Source organism: Mangifera indica, chromosome 8, assembly GCF_011075055.1.
Source record: "Mangifera indica cultivar Alphonso chromosome 8, CATAS_Mindica_2.1, whole genome shotgun sequence".
In the NCBI taxonomy this organism is placed as follows: Eukaryota; Viridiplantae; Streptophyta; class Magnoliopsida; order Sapindales; family Anacardiaceae; genus Mangifera; species Mangifera indica.
Window position 1 is genome coordinate 1034433 of NC_058144.1, and position 23633 is coordinate 1058065.

Sequence of the window (23633 nt, forward strand, 5' to 3'; positions counted from 1 at the left end):
ATCTTAACAATTACAAATTTATCTTTTTTATCGTCTCTAACATTTTTAAAACAATTTCTACTTAACGACAACCATTAGTACAATCGCCACCATCTCCATATCCTTCATTCTTTCTGTTACTCTTCTTTATAGTCTCTGTTATTCATGTATTAATATATATTTATATATATATATATCCGTATAACTCATTTCCTTATATTTATACTAAATCATTCAAGTTTCCATCTATTTCCTTCTGTAATTTCCCTTTCTTTCAGTCTCTCAAAAATTTTCCAGTTTATATATTACAGTGTCGGCAAAGATTTCATTTTTAAAGCACCCACTTATTTCCTACGTTACAAACCCACACCAACAACCTATCTCCCTTTGAAAGAAGAAAAAATTGATGTTAGAATGTCATAACTGTCGTTTCTTCTTCCTAAAATTTGAAAAAAAACACAGGTAGGGCAACTTAGGCGATCGCAAAGTTGAAGAAATGTATTATTTATAAGGAAATCACACTAGCCAATATGTTTCTCATCAGACTCTCACTTACCCAAGTATGATTTTAGTACAATCGCATCCAAGAAGATACATTTATGACAAGAACTACACCAAATACGTGCGAATCTATCAATTGAATTAGACATCTTTATGTGTGATTTGTCACTTCTTTAATACGATTATAAAAAAAAAAATGAAGAGTTAAGGATAATACGACGGTTTTCATTTCCACACTATCTTATTCCCTTTTAATTATAATAGAATTATATATATATATATATATATATATATATATATATATATATATATATATATATATATATATATATATATATATATCAGATGAATCATTAGCGCAGTTCAACCTCAAGAAATCATCACATTTGTGTCCAACTGATTTATGTGTCAATCAATCTACATAGATTAATTGACATAGATTTATATGATACACAAATTTGTATGTTACATAGATTTTGATTGATAAATCATTGACTGACTTCTAGTTAACTAATGATTCATCTTCTCCTAATAGATTGGAGGGTGTGTTGGTATGAGAGATTGGTTGAAAAACAGTTATCAGAGAAAGAAAAAGAAAGAAAAATGAAATCCTAAAAGAAAAATTGTCACATTTTAAACTTTTTATTAAAAAAATTGTTAATTTTTAAACTTACAAGGAAAAATATGATAAATTTTTAGTTTTTTTAATAATTTAAGTTAAATAATATTTTTAGTCTTAATCTTAATAATAAATTTTAATAAAAATAATAAGTATTTAATTTTCAAAAATTAACAAATAAAAATTTAGATTTTTACCAAACATTGCGTGGGAATAAGTCATTTGGCCATTTAGTTTACCAGTTTACTACGCACTAAAACGCAAGGCAGTAATTATTCATATGGAAGTTTAAAAGGTGACTTAAAAATTAATGCAATAAAAATAAATGGTAATTAAGTTGACCACTTAATTAATAAGGATGTGAGATGTATAAAATCACTAATAATAATTTAATAAATTTTGTTATGATTATACAATTAAAAAGGCCTTCAATCAATTTCATGGAGGCCTTATTCATGAATTTCAGTAACTTGGAAGTTAAACTGGAAAGAGATTACTACGCTTCGCTCGAATTCACCCCTAAACTAGTAAAGGGTGAAATCTCGTAAGAACATTAGGCGTGGGTTGGCAATGGAGTCAAAAATGTAAAGTGATGTAATTTCCCCCATGAAAAGAGCTACTGAAGTTTGAAATTAAGCCGAATATTCAAATATAATTTGGCTGTATGTTCGTTTAGCTACGCAAAACCTCTGCCAAGCCGCTCAAACGTGTTTGGCGTTTGGCCCCATTGTCGCCTGCTTTACTGTTAACTTCACACTTATAGAGACTGAGGCCATTGACTTCTGCAGACTATCGGACCAAAACCCTGATTTGTTTTTGTCTATGATCAAATCTTTTGATGTTATTACAGATCCCAATGTTTGGTTTTTGGAAAGAGATGTGGTAATGGATGGATCTGAGCTTTCAACTTTATGCCTTCGAAACTTTTTTTCTTGCTTTCATTTTTACAGTGCTCAGATAGATATTTTACTTTACTGTCCATCACAGACTTTTTCGCAATGGAAAGAGAGAGATAGAGGAAGAGTGAAGAGTCAACCGACCCTTTTTGGTGCTCTGAATTTGTAGGGCTTCACTTAGCAAAAAAAATCAGAAAAAAAAAAGAAAATTTGTAAGGCTTCGAAGAGTCCACATATTGCGTTTTATCTTCTTCACTTTTCTTGTTTCGTTTTGCGTTTCTCTTTCATACTCTTTTCTCTTTTCGCTCTGCAAGTCTTTCGTTTTCTTTCTTTTCTATTTTTTAATTCCAATGGCAAAGTCCTAGGGATATAGTAAGTTAAGCATGCAGAGAACAAGATAGCATTTGCCCATACTAGGGTTCCCATTTTATTCAATATGAACCTGCAGCTGATTGTGAAGCCTATTTGTTGAGTTCGGCAGACCTAGGTAGAGGGAAAACCTTTTAAGAGGGAGCAAAGAGAAAGGTTTAGCCTAAGAAAAAGAGAAAGAGAGAGGGATAGAGAACGAAGAGCTAAGCAGTTAACAACAATTTTACAGGCTTTTGCTTGCTTGCTTTCTTTCTCTTTCTTTCTCTCCACAAACAAAATTTCTTCTTTCTGGAGGGGGAGTGTTGGAGACATTTGGTTTTAATCCTTCTGTCTCCTGTGCCTCTCTAGCTTTTTCTCCTTTTTCCTTTTATTGTTTCCTGTCCAAAGTCCAAACCCACCTCATATATTACATACATATTTTGATGAACACCTTTGTTTGGAATTTGTAAATTTGTAGATAAGAAGAAGAAGAAGAAGAAGAAGCAAATCTGAGGAGGTGGGATAATATACATAAAGAGAAATAGAAGAGTTATTTTGATGAGTTTTGGAGGTTTTCTCGATAATAGTTCTGGTGGCAATATACCATATAGTAACAACATGCCCACCAGTGCACTGGCTCAGCCTCGCCTTGTAAATTCTCCTATCACCAAATCCTCCATGTTCAACTCTCCAGGCCTCTCTCTCGCTCTTGTATACTCTCTTAATCTCTCTCACTTTGTGTTGCTTGTTTGTGCTTTCTTTTTTTTTTTGGGAAACTGATCGACTTTTTTTCTTCTTTTGATGTTCCAGCAGCAACCGAATATAGATAATCAAGGTGATTCGGGAAGAATGGGTGACCATTTTGAGATAGGTGTCGGCCGAAGGAGCAGAGAAGATGAGCGTGAAAGTAGATCTGGAAGCGATAACATAGATGGTGGTTCTGGTGATGATCAAGACGCTGCCGACAATCCTCCAAGAAAGAAGAGATATCACCGACACACTCCTCAGCAAATACAAGAACTTGAAGCGTAAAATTCATTTCATCATTTCGTTAGCGGTCTGTTATATTTTCATTGATTTTCCTTTTTTGTGATATTTTTTGGTGTCTTTTTGTTTTGGTTTAGTCTGTTCAAGGAGTGTCCTCATCCCGATGAGAAACAAAGACTGGAGCTTAGTAAAAGGCTTTGTTTGGAGACTAGGCAAGTCAAGTTCTGGTTTCAAAATCGCCGTACTCAGATGAAGGTAAAAACAAGAATCAAGTTCTGGTTTCGTTTTCGGTTTGATTTAGCTGGTAAACTCTAATTTTTATGATTATCTGCATCAGACTCAATTGGAACGTCATGAAAACTCGTTGCTTAGGCAAGAGAACGACAAGCTTCGAGCTGAAAACATGTCCATTAGAGATGCAATGAGAAATCCAATTTGCACCAACTGTGGTGGTCCTGCAATAATCGGTGACATATCTCTAGAAGAACAACACTTGAGGATCGAGAATGCTCGTTTAAAGGACGAGTTGGATCGAGTTTGTGCACTTGCAGGCAAATTTTTGGGGCGTCCCATATCTTCGCTGTCTACTTCAATTGCTCCTGGCATGCCAAACTCGAGTTTAGAACTTGGAGTCGGCAGCAATGGTTTTGGCGGATTAAGCACCGTGACCACAACATTGCCATTAGGGCCTGATTTTGGAGGTGGGATTTCAAGTGCCTTGCCAGTGATGCCTCCAAACAGATCCGCTACTGTAGTAACAGGTTTTGATAGATCGATTGAGAGATCAATGTTTTTAGAGCTTGCTTTGGCTGCTATGGATGAATTGATTAAGATGGCACAAACTGATGAGCCGCTTTGGATGAGAAGCCTAGAAGGGGGAAGAGTAGTATTAAATCAGGAGGAATACGTGAGAACTTTCACTCCTTGCATTGGCTTGAAACCTAATGGTTTTGTCAGTGAATCATCCAGGGAGACTGGCATGGTAATCATTAACAGCTTGGCACTAGTGGAGACTTTGATGGACCCAGTAAGAAAAATTTCCCCTTTTTTATTTTCTACTTCTGCTCTATAACTGGCTTATAATTTGTTTGGTTTATATTTTGATAGAACCGATGGGCGGAGATGTTTCCTTGTATGATTGCCAGAACCTCTACTACTGATGTAATTTCTAGTGGTATGGCAGGAACTAGAAATGGTGCACTTCAGTTGGTAAGTTACGGTTATATAATATATCTTTCTATTGCAGTCTCCTCTGTATATTAATTAGAAAATTTGCCATTTTGGTCTTAGATGCATGCTGAGCTTCAAGTTCTATCTCCTTTGGTTCCGGTTCGGGAGGTGAATTTCCTCCGATTTTGCAAGCAGCACGCAGAAGGTGTATGGGCTGTGGTTGATGTATCAATTGACTCCATCCGAGAGTCTTCTGGTGCTTCCCCATTTCTGAACTGCAGGAGGCTTCCCTCTGGTTGTGTTGTACAAGATATGCCCAATGGCTACTCCAAGGTAAATTAATTACAGAACCTATTGGAATTACAGGTTTGTAATTTACTGGTATCATTTTGTTTTCTATGCATTTAATGTTCTTTAATTTTCCAACTAGGCTTTCTTTTGCTTTAGTATTAAATGAAGTTTGTTGAACTAACTGCAACATTGGAGCCTAGTTGAGAGCATTTAATTTTGGGGGAAAAAGTCATCAAACCGGGTCAAAAAATCATGGCCAAATTGCATCCCCAATCTTCTATAAGAGCTCATGCATCTAAGAATTTTGTTTGTCTAGTGATTACTCACTATATCCCTACACTGTCAGTTGCCCAGCTTGCTTCCCGATATATAATAAATAGATATATCAAGATTATCAACGAATATGAACCTTCCTAATCTGTTATTTTATTCTTCTTGATTCTTCTTCTTGTGTATGCAATATTTTAATTTCCTATTTCAAGTTTCAACGACTGGGTTTGCTTGATAATACTAAAATATTAGGCCCCGACACTTGGAAATGGAGGTTTCAGAATTATTTATGAATAGAAGCCTCTAATTTTTGTGCCTTCATATATTGTTAATGCCTTGAAATTGTAGACTTTGTTATAATAAACTACACATTTGATGTTTCTATTCCAATCGTGTGATTTGATTCCAGCCTCATGATGTGTTTCTTTTTTAACTTTATGGGAGACCTTCAAGTCAAATTCCAAGACTGGCTATTTTGTTTTCTTCCGAGTAGCTAAGCTTGTTGAGTAGACATCAGTACATATCTCGACGCAACCCTCCAGGCTGCTTCAAATCTTGAATATCTTTATCACAACAATATTTTATGCATGTATTATACCCACATGGACTTTGTGACGGGATTGAACCTAATCTTGACCCACTTACGAGCTTTGCTTCCTAGATTATTATTCATAAATCATATGTCAATTTCACCAATCAAATTAATATAGAAAATTGACAGGTCTTCCATCCCAGTTTGTTTTAATATTCTAGTCAAATATCGAGCACTGAATTTCAGCTTATAATCTGGCAATGCATGTGTGTGTGTGTATATATATATATATTATTTTATAACGAAATGTTATATTGCAGGTGACATGGGTTGAGCATGCTGAATATGATGAGAACCAAGTTCATCATCTTTACAAATCCTTGATAAGTTCAGGCATGGGGTTCGGTGCTCAACGGTGGGTTGCTACCCTTCAAAGGCAATGCGAATGCCTCGCAATTCTCATGTCCTCCACCGTCTCCACCAGGGATCACACAGGTTTACAGCAATCATCAATACTAATGAAATTTGATTTTCTTTTTCTTAGATTAGACTTAATATTGATTATCCACCATGTTAATATAATGTGTATAGCAGCGATAACTGCAAGTGGTCGACGAAGCATGCTGAAGCTAGCCCAGAGAATGACTCAGAATTTTTGTGCTGGAGTTTGTGCTTCAACTGTGCATAAATGGAACAAGCTTAATGCTGGTAATGTGGATGAAGATGTCAGAGTTATGACTAGAAAGAGCGTCGATGATCCAGGTGAGCCACCGGGCATTGTTTTAAGCGCTGCAACTTCCGTCTGGCTGCCTGTCTCTCCTCAGAGACTCTTTGATTTTCTACGCGATGAACGGCTTAGAAGTGAGTGGGACATACTCTCCAATGGCGGGCCCATGCAGGAAATGGCCCATATAGCCAAGGGACAAGACCACGGCAACTGCGTCTCCCTCCTTCGAGCTAGCGTAAATAACCTTCTCTCTCTGTATACCATATATATATATATATGTATATATATCTCGTCCCAATGATAAGATTAATCGTGGACAAAAAAGTGACTTGAATAAAACGCAATAGGTTGTCGTGTAGAGATAAAAAGGTGAATTTGAAAGGACAGAGTTTTGAATTTGGCAGTATCTATAAAGACAGTTTCATGGCAGGTACAGATGCAGGTTTTGGTAGGCTTTAAAAAGTCAATATATAGGACACTTGCTAGCTTTCTTCATAGATCTGACCTCGTCGTTTCTGATGGATGTATAAAGTTATTTCACAACAGGGTTTGACTCAGAACGCTGTAAAAAGCTGCGTTAAAATGACAAATAACGTAAATTTCTCCTGCTAACAAATTGTCTTTTTATTCATTCAGGCTATGAATGCGAACCAGAGCAGTATGTTGATTCTGCAGGAGACATGCATAGACGCGGCTGGGTCACTTGTGGTCTACGCACCGGTCGACATACCGGCCATGCACGTTGTGATGAACGGTGGTGATTCAGCTTACGTGGCTCTTCTTCCTTCTGGGTTTGCCATTGTTCCGGATGGTCCAGGTTCACGCGGAGGGTCCATGGGTAATGGACCCACAAACGGAAACAATGGCGGTGGCGGTGGATCACCAAGAGTGAGTGGGTCATTATTAACAGTGGCTTTCCAGATCTTGGTGAACAGTCTTCCTACAGCTAAGCTAACTGTAGAGTCGGTGGAGACTGTGAACAATCTAATCTCTTGCACTGTTCAGAAGATCAAGGCTGCTCTTCAATGTGAAAGCTAGCTTGTTGATGTCACTTAGTTAGGTTAAGTTGTTAACATGTGTGACGAAGAGAGCTTGGGTGTGTGTACGTATGTGTGTGTGTGTGTGTGTGTGTGTGTGTGTGTGTGTGTGTGTGTATGTGTGCCTGTCTGTGATGAGGGGGGGTGTTGAGTCAAGAACGAACCTCGCGCAGACAACGCCTTGCATGGTGGTAAGGATAGGCGTAGGAACGACCGACAAGTCGGAAATGCTCTGTTCGTAACACAAGGCAAGGGTGGTGGTTCGGGTATTGACTCAGGTTTACCCTGAGTTGGCTCAAGTCGGTAGAAAAAGATTTCCCGTTTTAAACAGTGTTTACTGATATTTAATTTAATTTAATCGTTATTTTTGGAGGCGTTTTATATTTTTGTTTGACATTTGTAATGGAATTTATTGAAATAATCATGTCTGAATGGCTATTTTACTATTTCTGATTCGAACCTTGATAAAAGGAGCCAACTAATTTTTACTTTCTAACATCCAAAATCTTCATGTAAGTAAGTGTGTTAAAGTTAAAAGTTAAATTTATAGTTAAAATTATTTGTATCATTTTGTCCTATATAATTATATAATAAAATTAATATAGTTTATTCTTTAATAATATAAATAATTATTTTTTATTTTTTTCCTTTTTATTCCATTTCTTGATTGTTGAAACACTCAAGGTAGGGTTAACAAGTATGAACAAAAGTCCAATCCATAAACAACTTTTTATAATTTTAATGATGAGATGACAACAACGAGAGTGATCCAATTGCATTTATAATCCTTAAAAAGATAATTTTATTATTGTTACTTGAGTTAAAAAAGATGATGATGACCCAATTAGAGAAGAGTAATCGTGATGAACAAACATAAGATTTTAATCTTGTTAATAATTTTATAATTTATAATTTTTATAATTATTGAGAGGCGGATAAAAAATTTATAATTATTTAATTTTATTAAAGATATTATATATATTTTGTGTTTCTTCATCAAATTCATATAATAAATTTTATTAAAATTTTTATGTAAATAAATTTCCCAAACCTGAATTTCATCCAAGCGTGCTTGATGAAAAATAATCATTCTATATAAATATATTAAATAACAAAATTATATCAGTGGACATACGGCAGCCCAAATTCTCTGGTTTGTTTTTAAAGAAAAAAGATCTTTATACTCTATCTCTTTTTCAGAAAGAAATTTTTTTTTAATCCCATTTTTATTCTCAGGAAAAAAATGTTTTCTTTGTATTTATAGAAAAAAATCTTTTTTTCGTATTATCTAAATATAATATAAATATATTAAATAATAAAATTAAATAAAATTAAAATCAACTTACTATTTTACATATCATAAATATCATATATTAATTATTTTATTATGTATAATAAAAATTTAAATAAATTTTAAAAAATAAATAAATTAAAATTATAAAAATATATTAATATTTTTAATAAATATATTAATATGAAAAAATAAAAATAAAATCAAAGAAGAGACAAAACACATATATTTGTATTCATAATTGTAAAAAAAAAATTTATCTCTGCACTTACCCACTGTTAAGGTTAAATAGGATAAAAACCGTTAAATTTGAATCGAAATTATCGAGACTAGATTCAAGAGCGCATTAAATGAGAAGGCAGAAGCAAATGGGGGTTACATTGCTTTCATTTAATGCTAAGAATTTGGCTTTGTGTATCAACCAATTCTAACGTGACACGTTGTTGGAAGGATTGGTAAAAATCTCTGACAGTAACCCAGTTTTTCTGTTGATATATATTATTAATATTTTGGTTTCATCTGCTCCCTGCTGCATCTTTATCTTGTGGGATGGAATTAGTTTGTTCCCTAGTTATTTGCAATCATCACAAGACTGCCCGGCGGTGGTGGTGGTGGTGGTAATTTTGAGTGGAAGAGATCATAGCATTTTGTGGAGCTTTAAGAAGTAATTAATAGTCCAACTTCTGAGGGAAGGTTTTCATTCATGCAATCCTCTAACTCCGATCATCTGCGGAGAGCCAAGTAAGAAGAGATTTCATTATCCTCACTCCCTTGGGGGTGTGTAAACTCAGTTTTGACCTAGTTTGAGGGATGATAATGAACAATTGACCTAATTAATGTGTTATCAGAGATAAAACACTGCATTGGTTGAAATTAAATAAAGAAAAAAATTTGGATAAATAAATGCCCATAAGGTTGAATTTGATCTCAATTATTCCAATTCAAATACCAATTCCTATTGAACAAGAGTTGTTTGAGCCAATATTAAATTTTTTTCATTGAATTTGAATTAATTTAAATATTTAAATTTAAATCAGTTTAAATCAAATCTAAAATTAAATTATTTTTTAATTAAATTTAAACTTCAACGCGATCTCAAATTAATCTTCAAGTTTAACTTTGATTGAATCTAACTCTAATACCCTAATTGTCAAAAGGCTTCACAAGAAAAAACTCTTGAGACCAAGTCAAAACTACAAGAGGAAATTTAATATTTTCTATGACCGACTTAAAGTTAAAACCAGGCAGCCTTTCTATTCCGTAGCATAAGTAGAACCTTAAGATAAGTATATATGACATGTTATTTTGAGGAAACTTGCCGGCCAGCAACCCACAACTGCAAATATATTTAACATGCAAAATCTTTCAATTCCAGTTATGGATTAGCTACGAGAAGTGTGAAAAATGAGTGCCAAAGTGATAACCCAGACCATTTGTAAGCAAAAATCACAGAATGGTGCAAGTGGGACACGAGTGAGGCTTTGTTTTCGAGTCTCCCATGCACGTGAGGATCACAGATTTCTGGACATACAAACGAAAGGCATTAAAGTCAAGAAAGTGAAATGCTATCCGAAAGAAGGAATGGCAGTTGGGTTTTATGCGAATAAAAACATTGTTTCTGGTCCTGTTAATTCTTTTTCTTCATCTTCTTCTTTATTAGTCATAGATGAGGCCAAATCTGTGTGTGCTTGCTTCATCCCTACCTATCAGGTTCACATGCATTTGGGCTCCATTCTCACCAGTAACACTCTAACTTTCAAACCCTATCAACAAGATCTACTTCTATATTCATCCTCCCACTTTTCACCAAATTATTTGCCATTTATCCTTGAAGACCATTTCTAAAATTAGGTTAGTTCTAGATTGAACCTAAATAAAACCCAACTATAGATAAATAAAAAAATTAGTTAGATATCGGTAAATTGAGATTTGAGCTGTTAACTTTTAATTCAATGTAAGTCAATCAATATGAATTTAAATGTTTGGATTGACTCAAATTTGATTTATTAATGAAAACGAGCTTAAATCGAATTTAGTTATCTCCATTTCCTTTGTAATTTTGTTTCTAACGCACATCTCCTTTGTCTCTCTTTATATTTTGATTTTTCATCGAATAAAATATCTTGTTTTCATCTCACGCGACAAAGGATTAAAGTAGATTAGTAAGTTGTAGTTTGAGTATGCCCCTGTGAGTTGAGTTCGAGTACAACTAAAGCTTTCAATAATGGATCAACTAGTCATCTATGTTAAATACCTATAGGACGACTCTGTGTGGCTAAAATGGAACCACGACAGAAAGTAAATGGTGATAGAGAAGAGATTTGACCGATTTGTTATTAATAAGATGGTTGGCATGAAAAAACGTTTTCTAACTAATAATGAAGAATGTTAATGATCTATTCTAGCTATCAGGTCATCGAACAAACAATAATTTTATAGTAACTGAAAAGTTTAGTCAATTTTTGGCATTAGAATTGAATTCGAGTAAAGTCTGTATTCGATTTGAACAAATCAAGTTTAAATTAGAGAATGATTAGCTTGTCAAACTCAAGATTGACGTTTTATTAGTATGGCCAAATCAAAACATGCTTTGTAGGCGATTCTTTTTTTCGTTATAACCATTCTTCTTCTATGACTCAAACTTTTTCTTATATACCAGTTCAAGCAAACCAAACTCAACCCAGCTGGTGGTTATTGATATTATTATTATCAGTCTATCACTTTTACATAAAATTGAATGTTCAATTGTCTGGGATGAGAAGTCAATCTCCAGCTAAGTATGTACTCATATTTCAGCTATATAAACCGCAGATTTTGACCTAGACTGTCCTGCAAAGCTATGAGCATTGCCTCAACAAAATGAATACCAAATCATTGACATTGAAAATAAGTATACCCATAAGAATAATTTATCATTTTTTAATCAATGGTTAAGACTGGTTGGCTTCCCGATTCAACTTGCATAAATTTCCTGAGATTGTGGGAAGAAATGAAGACTTGCGGTTGAAGCAGGGCTTCAAGGTGTTTTCTGATCGGGAAACCCCTTATACAAGGTCAGTATGAAAGATAGATATTTATGTATGTATATTTGACATTTAATGCCTTGATTGTTGCCGCCATGACCATGAAATGTGCATACTTGCCCAACTTTATGACAATTTACAAAAACATTAAAACAATATGTAAATATTAAAACTACGTAAATATATTTTTGATACATAATTTAGGTAGATAAATTATTTATTATTATGTAATTGAATAATCTTGAATTAAAGATGAAAATAACATCCAATTATATAATGACACATCATCTGTATATCTAAATTATGTATTAAAACTATGTATACATAATATTGCTATACTTAATAGTTAATACAACCATTTTTCTTTCTCTTCTTCGGGATGATTGGGTATTTTGCCTAAAAATATCTTTACCCCATAAATAACGTTTTCTTTCTTTTCCTCTTCTTTGTCATTATTGTCATTACCTCCACTAAGATAGACTAAGAAGTACCTTCAGATTGTGTGCTTAAAAGTGCATATAATTGCAAGGGATGAGATTGCTAGGGTTGAGTTTTGCTACCTCCTCTCTTTTTCTACAACTATCACTCGATACGATCTTCATTAATTATTTCTTTATAGACTTCTCCCTTTGTTTCACCTTCTTTTGTACTAAACTTGACTCTTGATGCATTGATTCAACTCCTTTAGGTTGCATTATCTTTGGTAGAGACAATTTTTTGGCCAAATTGTGGCTTAGGATCGTTGCACCACCTCTCGTTTCTCTTGTAGTCGTAGCCACCCTCTCTAATCAAGATGACTGGGGAGATGACAAATAAGATTGTGATGTTGTAAGGTAGGGTTTTGATGAGGGATAAAGCAATGACATTTGAGAGTGAGTAAGTACACTGTGAGTGAAGTATCAATGTCTTGATTATCCTGTTATGACTTATGTTCAATGACCCTAAATTGGAAGATGTCCAATCCATCATTCGGAGAAAAAAAAAAGTTTAGAATTCCAGAGTGAGATATCTGTTGGAGGTCAGTTAAAGAGCAAATTTTTTTAAGTATTTAGTAATTGAAGAGGCCAACAAGTAAAGGAAGAGAAATGTGATATATAAGGTTCATTGAGAGTGGAAGGTTAATTGTAATCTGACTCATTATTTCGATTAATTTTTCTTAATTTCAGAAAATAAAAAATAATGATGTCATCTTTTTATTGTAGTGTTTTTAATGAGGATAATGTCAATCACCTAGTGAATGAATGACACATACCTTCTGATGTTACGCTAAGATACATCATATGTTTGTCTTCTTGTTTTGGGCTATGGTGCTTTTACCGTTGGTCAGATTACACCATTGTGATAGAAATTTAAACCTTTCTCTGCTTAAAGTTTTATGATTCTTGGATCGACTGCTTGATTCTTGTGCTTTTCTTGATCCAAATCAAGATGTGAAAGTGCTTACTTTTTCTCTACACGATGTGCACATTCATTTTGCAACATGGGTTTTTCTTCTTAACAACAACTTTAAACTTTAGCCATAAGAAATTGGCCCAATCCACCAATTTATTACGAGAGGTCTTAAATTTCTTGTGTTGCTTCTGGGCCATCACAATCAGGGTAGGCGATGTTGGCCCAATCATACACATGAGCTGCAAAAGAAAGCCCAATGTGGTCCATGTAGTTGTACAGCCATTTGCCTATGCCCCATTTGAAATGTATAGTACTATCTTCATGGTTTATAAGTTTTGTCATGATACAATGCTTCCATATTCGAATCATACTTGTCAATGGCGGAAAACGCCAAAAGACTGTGAGGAGTGCTATTGCCTAAGCAAAAAAGGTCAGTGAATACGTCACTTTTTCCCTAATTTCATTAATTTTTATTAAATTTAAATTATTTATTATCATATTAATAATAAAAAATTGATCGACAATATCAATAGTCTCAAATATGATAATAATTAATTATAACGTTTAGACTTCTTTGACGACAATTTATAAGAGATCAGTAAATCTATCTGATAATATTAAATCTCTTAAACAATCTTTTTAACAATTTTAAAATTCGTTAACAAACTTTTAGCAACCTTATAATTCATTATTGGACCCTCGACAACTTTTAGAACTTGTTAATGATCCTTTTCCACAACTTTGAACCTAACTAAATACCTTAAAAATTGTCAATAACTCTTATATCAAATTGAAAATTATCCAAAACCTAACTAAAAACTTAAAATTGTGTTTAAAACCGTTTAGAATTTATCAATAATTTTATTATTTAATTGTGGATATTAAAGTGAGTTTTTTTTGTACCTAAAACTTCTTTCAAGACATTGAAAAAGCACTAAAAACGATCGTCTTTAAATCATTGATCATTTTGAATATATTTACGATGGTATAACGATTATCTTAAATAAAACATACTTGAAATGTATTTTTAACAATTATGTTTCGAATAGGATATTAACTTATTTAATGACTAATAAGAGTCTTTATTAACATACTTAATAATTAAATTAATGATATATTAAATAAATATTAAAACAGCATCTAATTATAATAGAATGTTGGTATGGTAGTATTTGGCACACGTTCGTTGTCGGCTGAGTTGAATTTCTTTCTCCGATTTAGCCAACTTCATGATGGTTAAATAAACATTATAATTTAACCCACAGCTTTTTTTGACCGACTGCAAAACCCGTTGAGTTTCTTATGCGAATGGATTGGAGTATTGGACCCTATCCAAATCTGATCCTGTGTACGTATAAGATTCTGAAAATTATTCTTTTTGATGATATTATGATTACCAATGACTTTAAAATTCAACCAGAGTAATCATCGATTAAATTAAAAATTAATTTTAAGTTTAATGTAATTAGTATAAAAAATTATTTATTTATTGATTGAATTTAAATTAAATTAATTAATTAATTAAAATTAGATTTAATTATATTATTTTTAAATAATTTGATTATTTTTTATTAAATTAAATAAATTTTTAAAAATTTATAAAAAAATAAAATAAAAAAATATTTCATATTCATTAAAATATATTTTATAGATAATAATTTATAATTTTTTTATATCATGAGATTATGATTTTTTTCATTTTAATTATTTTATTAAAATTAAATGAATAATTATTATTCTTTAAAAAATATATTTTAATATTTATAAATATAAATATCTTAATTAATATTATTTTTTATATATTTTTAAATAAAATTTATTTATTATAATATGATAATAAATTAAATCAATTAATTTTTAATTAAACTAATTAAATTATAAATTAATAAAATAATTAATCTAATCAACCATCTAATTTTAAAACATTGATGATTACCATAAATGGTTGATTATCATAACCGCCAACAGAAACATAATTGACTGGTCAAAGAATTCCAGGATATTCCTTTCGCAACCCTTTTCTGTAAATACTGAATATTATAAGGTTAATTTGGTAAAACAACCTAACCTAGCCCCTCGAACTGCTAAAAAAATCAGAAATCCTCACCGTCCGACAAATAATAATGACCAATGAACGGTCGAAAATCCATGTTTGACTGAAGTACAAAAAATAAGGATGGAATGATTGGTTTTGCTCGAGCTTTGACCACGAAAAATCAAAACAAAAGGACACCTGGAGGCTTTTTTAGAGAGAGATTTTAAAAAAGGTCGCGAGAAAATTTAGAAAGTAAGGTATAGGGAGAGGAAGGGGGAGAGGGACTGGGAGGAGGGAGAGGTGAGGGATTTTTGTCTGTCTTTGCTATTCTCTGGTTGATTTTGCTCTACAATTTTCTTTTGTACTCGGAGGAAGAGAGAGAAATTCGATTGTTTCTCTCTCTTCTTGTGAATCGATTTCTTTTTTTTCTAAATTTTCGAAAATTTTATTTTCATTGAAGGAAGGGGAAGATATTAGGGTTTGTACAAAGAAATCATGAATGTGATGCGTCGGCTGAAGAGCATTGCTTCTGGTCGTACTTCTATCTCTTCCGATCCTGTGAGTTTTTTAATTATATACTTTTTTAATTTTTTTGCGTTCTTTGAGGTTGGTTTTGGATCTTCAGCTCTGTGTTGATCGTGTTTTGATTTTTAATACATTTTAAAAAAAATAATTGTTGGCTGGGATGTACTGCTGGTTTCCGAATCAGCTTGCTAATATTTTGAAAATATTATTTGTTCTTGTGTTTGGTTGGAATCTTGTGATGATTTAGCTGGGGTATGGTGAAATATCGTAGAATATTGAAGTTCTTTGTTGTGTGAGAATAGAATTTTCGTTGTTGTGTTATGACGCTGTATTATTTATTGAACAATAGTACTCGTGATATTTTAAAATTAGATTAATAGTGTTTGAGGGTAGTTGATGATAAGATGTAATTTAGCCGTTGGCTTATCGGACGAGCATTGTTGTTGCGGTTGGTGATGGGTCAAGATCAGCATTAGTGGTTCTTTACTAAGAATGGCTAGTTTATTTTTAACTTGTTTTCCTTTTATAATCACAGATGAGGCCATCTGTATCATGATTTAACTTCAAGATGGAGAAATGAAAAAGAAATTAAGGGAAATAAGTCATTCATCTAAGTTGCTGCATCTTTTCATGATGCGGACTATGTTTTATTATCATTTATTTGCATATAAGAATGATACTGCTATATCGCAGAAAATCACATTTTAATTTTCTATGACAGTTCAATTTTTCCTTTGAGGCTAGTAATGAGGTATTGATCAAGGTGCCACCTTGAAGCTACAAGAATATGCCTTTTTATAGATGCCATGCTGTTGTTTCTGTTTGCGTTTACAAAATAATATTTTAATGCTTATCCTTGTTTAGATTTTCAAGCATCTGCTTGAAACAATCTTTTAAATTACAAAATTATGAATTATTTAGTTGAGTCGATAGCATAACAGAGTTACTCGCTTCCAGTTGCTTGAGGTTAAATTAAGTATAGTCTCTCAACTCACAAAATTTTTGATTGTTATAATCTCCGTATATGGTCATGCATTGTTTATGCCTTATTTATTTTGATCGTGCATATTATACTGTTACAGCTTGTAAAGTAGAAGTTCAGTACTATGGATATATGGTTGGTTTCAAATTTTATATCTTAATGTCTACTGGATTCGTTTCAATCTTATCATACAGGGTGGGGATTCTGGCATAAAGAGGGCAAAGGTTGATAAAGAAACGGAGGGGGATGGGAGAAAAAATATGGTTGAGAGAAGTTCCACCAGTCTAGAGCAGCATATGGCTTCTACATCTCTGGAGCCTCATGCCAGTACATCCAATATCTCTGCAGTTGCTAGAACAGAAAGATCGGGCTATGATCAGTTACCTAAGGAAATGCATGAGATGAGAATTAGAGATGACAGAAATGCCAACCATGATGATAAGGTAATGGGGCGACCATATATTGAGGGTTCTTAAGGAATGCTTGTTAAAATCTTCTTATGAATCTAAAAGTTGATGATATTGTTGTGGCATTTCTTAATTTCTAATTACTGTTTTTGACTTACAGCAGGATATGGAACCATCTGTTGTGAATGGTAAAGGAACAGAAGCTGGTCAGATAATTGCTACGACAGTGGGTGGTCGAAATGGACAACCAAAGCAGGTGATTTGGACTCTTAATGGTTTAGTACTGGATTTTTAGGTGGCCTGTTCATTGCATGTGTTTTTAACTTGTCCTTTTTTATCTTAAATTGTGTTTGGGTTGTTCATATTGTAAAAATGTATTCTTCACTTATTGGCTTATCATTGATTGGAGCTGCTGTTGCTTTGGTTTTCTCCCCAAGAAGAGGGGAATTGATTGATTAGTGATGTCAAATTAATTTTACTTAAAATATATTGATAACTCTCCAATTGCAATACAAAGCAGTTTAGTATGCACAGAGATGATGTGTTTACTGATGATAGAAAGATAGTTATGATCTATATGAAATTCTGAAAGCACTATACTTCGAACGCCTTTCCTTTAATTGTTTAAGAAGCCTTCTCTGTAAATTAGTCTACATTTTGGTTGCTTTTTATTGCTATTTTATTTGAATGTTTGAAATGTGAACAAGGATTCTGACAAGCTCTTAATTCTTGGCTCCCAGACAATCTCTTTTATGGCAGAGCGTGTTGTTGGCACTGGTTCCTTTGGTGTTGTCTTTCAGGTGAATGGAACTTTTGTAATAATTAAACATATTTTTTGATTGGGACTTGAGCTCACTGCTTTTGTCAAATTTCTTCCTTATTATGTTTTGTATTTATACTGCAGGCTAAGTGTCTGGAAACAGGAGATTCAGTTGCAATAAAGAAGGTGCTGCAGGATAAAAGATACAAAAATAGGGAACTCCAGATTATGCGCGTACTTGACCACCCTAATGTTGTTCAACTGAAGCACTGTTTCCTTTCAACTACTGAAAAAGATCAGCTGTACCTTAATCTTGTCTTAGAGTATATATCTGAAACCGTCTACCGTGTTTCAAAGCATTATAGCAGAATGAACCAACATGTGCCCATCATTTATGTGCAGCTGTATACATACCAGGTAAACCTTGAAACTGTGCCTACTTTGTGTATATATTCTTAGTTCTGAGATTCTTTTGTTTATTATTGTGGATTATTAACCGGTAACTTCTGTTTTGCTTGTACCTGCACAAGTTATGACGAACTATACTTTCTTTTTGTAGATATGTCGTGGTTTGAATTATTTGCACCATGTTGTTGGAGTGTGCCATCGTGATATTAAGCCACAGAATTTACTGGTAAGATTTTCCTGCATTATTTTTGCTTGCAGATTGTGATATTAAAGAACAATTATGATCCATAATGCCCTCTACAACAGTCCCTTAAGTTGATTTAATTTATACGCTATTTTTGGAATTAATTAATTGATCATCTCACATCTTTTCTGTTCATCACAAACTAATTAATTGATTCTCTTTTGAATAAACACTAATAGACTTAGTTATTTTTGTTACTTAATGCATTGTCAAAAAATATTTTGATTGTAATATTCTTTGCAGGTGAATCCCCACACTCACCAGCTAAAGATTTGTGATTTCGGGAGTGCAAAGATGTTGGTATGTTTATTTAATTTTTTTTTTCATGTTAAAATTTGGTGGTACTATAATAATGCATGTAAGCTTATGAGTTTCACTCTCATGTCTTTAGGTGCCAGGTGAACCCAACATATCATACATATGCTCAAGATATTATAGGGCCCCAGAACTTATATTTGGGGCTACAGAATACACCACTGCTATTGATATATGGTCCGTCGGTTGTGTCTTGGCTGAGCTTCTTCTTGGACAGGTTGGTGTATGCTTGTATACTAAAGATATCAAAGAAGTGAAGTATTGTCTAGTATTTGTTGAATGGCTCTAGCATGTTCTGATGTTGACTTCATCATGTGCAGCCACTGTTTCCTGGGGAGAGTGGAGTTGATCAGCTGGTGGAAATTATTAAGGTGTTCTATCAGAGATATTTCCTATTTCTATCGTTCTAGTTTGCTTTTTCATCTTTCTCATTTTCCCTTCTCTTGGCTCTTTTGTATCAGATTTTGGGGACACCAACCAGAGAAGAAATTAAGTGCATGAATCCCAACTACACTGAATTTAAATTTCCCCAGATCAAAGCTCATCCATGGCACAAGGTGTGTCAACATACCAAGATAATTTATCTTCTGTCTTCCTCGTATATATTATATTTTGATCTTCTGTATTGTATTGATTATTTTCAGATATTTCATAAGCGAATGCCCCCTGAAGCAGTGGATCTTGTGTCACGCTTGCTGCAATATTCACCAAACCTACGTTGTACTGCTGTAAGTATTTACATATTTTTTAAATTAAGTTAATAAATTCATCATTTTAGACCACAAAATATTGCTTATGCTCATAGCAGTTTGTGTGAGTTATTGGATGCTTATTTGAGAAGTTAAACTAATGTTTCATATGGCTTGGCTCAGTTGGAGGCATGTGCACATCCCTTCTTTGATGATTTGAGAGACCCAAATGCATGCCTACCTAATGGGCGACCTCTACCTCCTCTTTTCAACTTCACGGCACAAGGTAATATGATATTTTCCGATATTCACAATATGTTTTAGGATTTCCTCTCTGTTACTGCTCATACCAATTATCCATCTGCCCTACAGAATTGGCCGGTGCATCTACTGAACTGCAACAGCGACTCATTCCGGAGCATCTCAGAAAATAAAACAGTATTCAAGTTCAGTTACACCTGTAGGCAATGTTAATCAGTTTTTGGATGTGTAGTTGCCACAAACCATCTCATCCTGGCGTGGTCTGGGTGTTACATCATCTATATTCTTTAATCGCTTTATGGCTGGCTGGGAGGCTACTCAGGGATTCAATCGGATCTGCAGACACAATTGTATTGTAGATGGAATGTGATTAAACGGCAAGGAGGTTTGACAATTTATTTATAACATTGTGATTTGCTGAAGTTGTGAAAGAAATTTATCTACAAAATTGTTATCTTTGTCATATGTAAGTTTTACCAGTGTTCATTACGGAGATCAATTTATCAAATAGATGAATTAGGGCGTCATGCTGTGTATAAATTTCTACGCTCTGTTTCTTTTTGTTACAGAGGATTCAGATTTCCTAGATCTTTTATCGGGTATTTGCCAATTTCTAATGTGCTCTGCCCCGTCAAATGAAATGAAAGAACCCAGATTGACCATTGAAGATATTTTCAACTATTTATTAATAAAGTGGGCCACAAATAAATAACAGAAAGAATGTTCAAACGCCGCTATTTTTGAAAAAAAAAAAAACTGAGAAACCATTGACAATCTGAGCTGGTTTGATGTTTGATTAGAATAAGTTGAACTCTAGCAGGGATGCTTTCAGCTGAGATCAAGTTAAGTCGACGAAAAATTGCAGACAAATTTATCTCTTTTAGTGATTTTATTCTTTTTTTTCTTTCCCAATATTCTTCATTTGGTACCACTTTCTTCGTATGCGCCAATAACTTTTCAAAGGCTTCTCTGGCAAACAGAACAACCAATTGAGTGAGGCGCGCTTGAATAGTGGTGGGCTTAAACTAATTATTTTGGATTCAACCACGATTAAGTTTGAACCCATCCCTGACAGCCATTGATCCAGCCTCTGATTTCGTGCCCCTTGAACAGAAACTAACATATTGCTGATGAAGATTTAATTTCTACCAGTAGTCTCCACACGAACATTTTCCTCCTTTGAAATGATGAAAACGGTTAGAATCCCTCAGGATAATGTGCCTGAGATATACTCCTGAAATGCATTTCATTGCAGTGTGGCAGTCTCCACAAACCCGGAGATTCTTGAATATTCGAATAGGTGCTCCCTTAGGTACCGTCAGAAGTGCAAAAGCAATGGCCAATTTTTCACTGTGATATGCCAAACCAAGCTCCTTGTTCTCTTTATCCATATCATGAAGTGCAAAATTCATGTCTGGTACATAACCAACTTCCTTGATCAATATCATGATCTCATCAATCTTGGAATAAATCTGAGCGGTCATCGGATGCTCTCTGTCTTCCGATGTGAATATGTGCACTTGGCTGTTCATTTCAACCCAACTACAGCCAGGTTCCTTAGCTATCCCCCTTGATTTCATTAACTTCCGAATTTTCGCAGCATCTTCCCATTTACCTGCTGCAGAATACATATTAGATAACAGAATATATGGGAATGCTTTCATGGGTTCTAACTGACACAGTTTTCTGGCTGCTCTCTCTCCCAATTCCAAGTTCCCATGTACTCTACATGCAGATAAGAGTGCCTTCCATACAGTTGCATCCGGTTCTACAACCATCTGCTCAAGTAATTCCTTGGCTTCATTGAGTTTACCGGAGCGTCCCAAGAGATCAATAATACATGCATAGTGTTCAGGACCTGGTTTGATATGATAAACCTTTTCCATTGATTCAAAATATTGCCGGGCATTTTCCTCTAGACCAGCATGGCTGCAAGCAAATAGTAAGCCAATAAAAGTGACGAAGTCTGGCTTTATGCCACTAGCAAGCATCTGATGATAAAATTTTAAGGAATCCTTTCCTTTTCCATTTTGTGCATAACCAACTATTAGAGCTGTCCAGGTAATTACATCCCGAGATCTCATAGATTCAAAAACACGATTAGCATCTTCTATGCATCCACACTTAGCATACATCATCACAAGGGAATTATCCACAGATAGAGAAGATCCAAGGCCAGATTTCAGAAGGGTTGCATGAACTTGTTTCCCAAATTCCAAAACTGTCAGTTCTCCACTGGAACTCAAAATGCTGGCAAGAATAATTTCATCAGGACATATACCTGTGATCTTCATGTCACGGAAAAATTTAAGGGCTTCTTCATAATAGCCATTGTGTGCATATCCTGTAACCAAGGAGGTCCAGGAGATTACATCCTTGTCTTGCATATGGTTAAACAACATAACTGCACAATCTAGTCGTCTCAACTTAGCATACATGTCAAGGAGTGCATTTTTCACCAGCTTGTAATCCTCAAATCCAGTTTTCACGATTAAACCATGGACAGAGACTGCATTTTTCTTATCCATATTGGAAGCAAAACAGTTTAAAACAGAAGGGAAAGTAAAATCATCTATCTTCATTTCTCTTGCATGCATTTTCTTGAACAAAGACAGAGCTTCCTCTTTGTACCCATGCTTCACACACCCAACTATCATGGAGTTCCAAGAAACCACATCATCAACCTCCATACTCACTAACAACTTCCTTGCACTATTCAAATCCCTGCATTTAGCATACATATCAACCAATGCACTTTGAACAAAAATGTTGGCTCCAAAACCACTCCTAACTATACAACCATGCACCTGTTCTCCAAAATCATAGGCTGAAACAGCTGCACATGCCGTCAATATACCAGGGAAAGTGTATTGATTACACTCAACACCTTCAGCTTTCATGTCTCGGAAACACTCAATTGCTCTAAACCCGTAACCGTTTTGAGAATATCCAGTTACCATGGTAGTCCAGGTCACATGATTCTTCTCATCAGGCATCATTTTAAAGATATATTCGGCTTCCAAAATGCGCTTGCACTTTGCATACATGTCAACAAGACCAGTAACAACAAAAACATCAGAATCAAAACAAGTCTTTAAAACATACCCATGAATCTGTTCTCCTCTCTGAAGCAAACCCTTTAAAGAGCACAACCTAAGAATGCTACCCATGGTGTACTGGCTAGGTTTTTGTCCCTCAATCAGCATTTTCCAAAACAACTCAAATGCTTCAATATCACATCCGCATTGACAATACCCAGATATGAGAGAAGACCATGTGATGGATTTCTTTAATGGGATCTCATTAAATAGAATTTTAGCGTCATCTAATCTTCCTGAATTGGCATAACCAGAAATCATCGTGTTCCAGGTAAATTCATCTCTATCGGACATTTTGTCAAACAGGTCTCTTGCTTCATCTATTCGACCCGATTTAGATAAATCATTCAATACCCGGTTCAATTCAAACGTAGACTGAGTGATACTTACAGCATTATGGACGTAACGAACTAATTCAAAGAGCTTGTTTCGAGAGTAGCAAGACAAATTTAGAAATTTGAAATTGAATTTGAACATAACCGCCACTTTTTCTAGCGGGTTAAGAACATAAATTCACAATCAAGGAGAGTACTATCATCCAAAAACCTGGGTCCTTGTGTGTCAGAGAGGTGACTTCAGGCCTTGGTTCGAAGCAACTTGGCGGAAACTTAGTCGGGTCCATTCAAATAAAGGTGTCGATTTTTGGCATCATTTCCAATCGGGTACTTATTTGTTGCCGTACTTTTGTTTACAAAATTTAAAATTATGTTTTGGTATTTTGTTATTGACTATAAACCCTCCTGCCACCTTAGTCACCCCCTTCACACTGTCCACCATTATCCGATTTTTTTTTTTTTTTTAAGGTTACTTACTCATGTACCATAAGCTATATACTCCGCCACAAGT

At 34.2% G+C, this 23633-nt stretch overlaps 3 protein-coding genes across 9 annotated transcripts; 2 read left to right on the plus strand and 1 right to left on the minus strand.

Moving 5' to 3' along the window:
• The first annotated feature begins 2255 nt into the window (after positions 1–2255).
• On the plus strand, positions 2256–7803 carry LOC123224210 (homeobox-leucine zipper protein ANTHOCYANINLESS 2-like). 6 transcript variants are annotated; one of them, XM_044647809.1, is made up of 10 exons: positions 2257–2482; positions 2822–3054; positions 3154–3371; positions 3468–3585; positions 3668–4357; positions 4438–4539; positions 4621–4833; positions 5914–6088; positions 6185–6555; positions 6957–7803. In XM_044647809.1, exons 2-10 carry the CDS (start codon positions 2902–2904, stop codon positions 7356–7358), a joined length of 2442 nt encoding a protein of 813 aa, XP_044503744.1. In that variant the 5' UTR covers positions 2257–2482; positions 2822–2901; the 3' UTR covers positions 7359–7803. The 6 variants fall into 6 exon arrangements, 5 of the variants coding, with proteins under 5 accessions (XP_044503747.1, XP_044503748.1, XP_044503744.1 ...); XR_006503909.1 differs by having other exon boundaries at positions 2257–3054; positions 6957–7449; positions 7484–7803; XM_044647812.1 differs by having other exon boundaries at positions 2256–3054; positions 3157–3371.
• Positions 7804–15351: 7548 nt separating this feature from the next.
• LOC123223593 (shaggy-related protein kinase theta-like) lies at positions 15352–20213 on the plus strand. Of its 2 annotated transcripts, none has more exons than XM_044646829.1 (13): positions 15352–15656; positions 16800–17048; positions 17173–17268; positions 17753–17812; positions 17917–18189; positions 18332–18406; positions 18668–18724; positions 18816–18956; positions 19060–19110; positions 19201–19296; positions 19384–19467; positions 19612–19714; positions 19801–20213. In XM_044646829.1, the coding sequence occupies exons 1-13, from the start codon at positions 15594–15596 to the stop codon at positions 19860–19862; spliced, it is 1410 nt and encodes a 469-aa protein (XP_044502764.1). In that variant the 5' UTR covers positions 15352–15593; the 3' UTR covers positions 19863–20213. The 2 variants fall into 2 exon arrangements, with proteins under 2 accessions (XP_044502764.1, XP_044502765.1); XM_044646830.1 differs by having other exon boundaries at positions 15354–15656; positions 17176–17268.
• A 131-nt stretch (positions 20214–20344) lies between these two features.
• Positions 20345–23633, minus strand: LOC123223592 (pentatricopeptide repeat-containing protein At2g03880, mitochondrial). The gene has a single exon (XM_044646828.1). The coding sequence runs from the start codon at positions 23262–23264 to the stop codon at positions 20835–20837; it is 2430 nt and encodes an 809-aa protein (XP_044502763.1). The 5' UTR covers positions 23265–23633; the 3' UTR covers positions 20345–20834.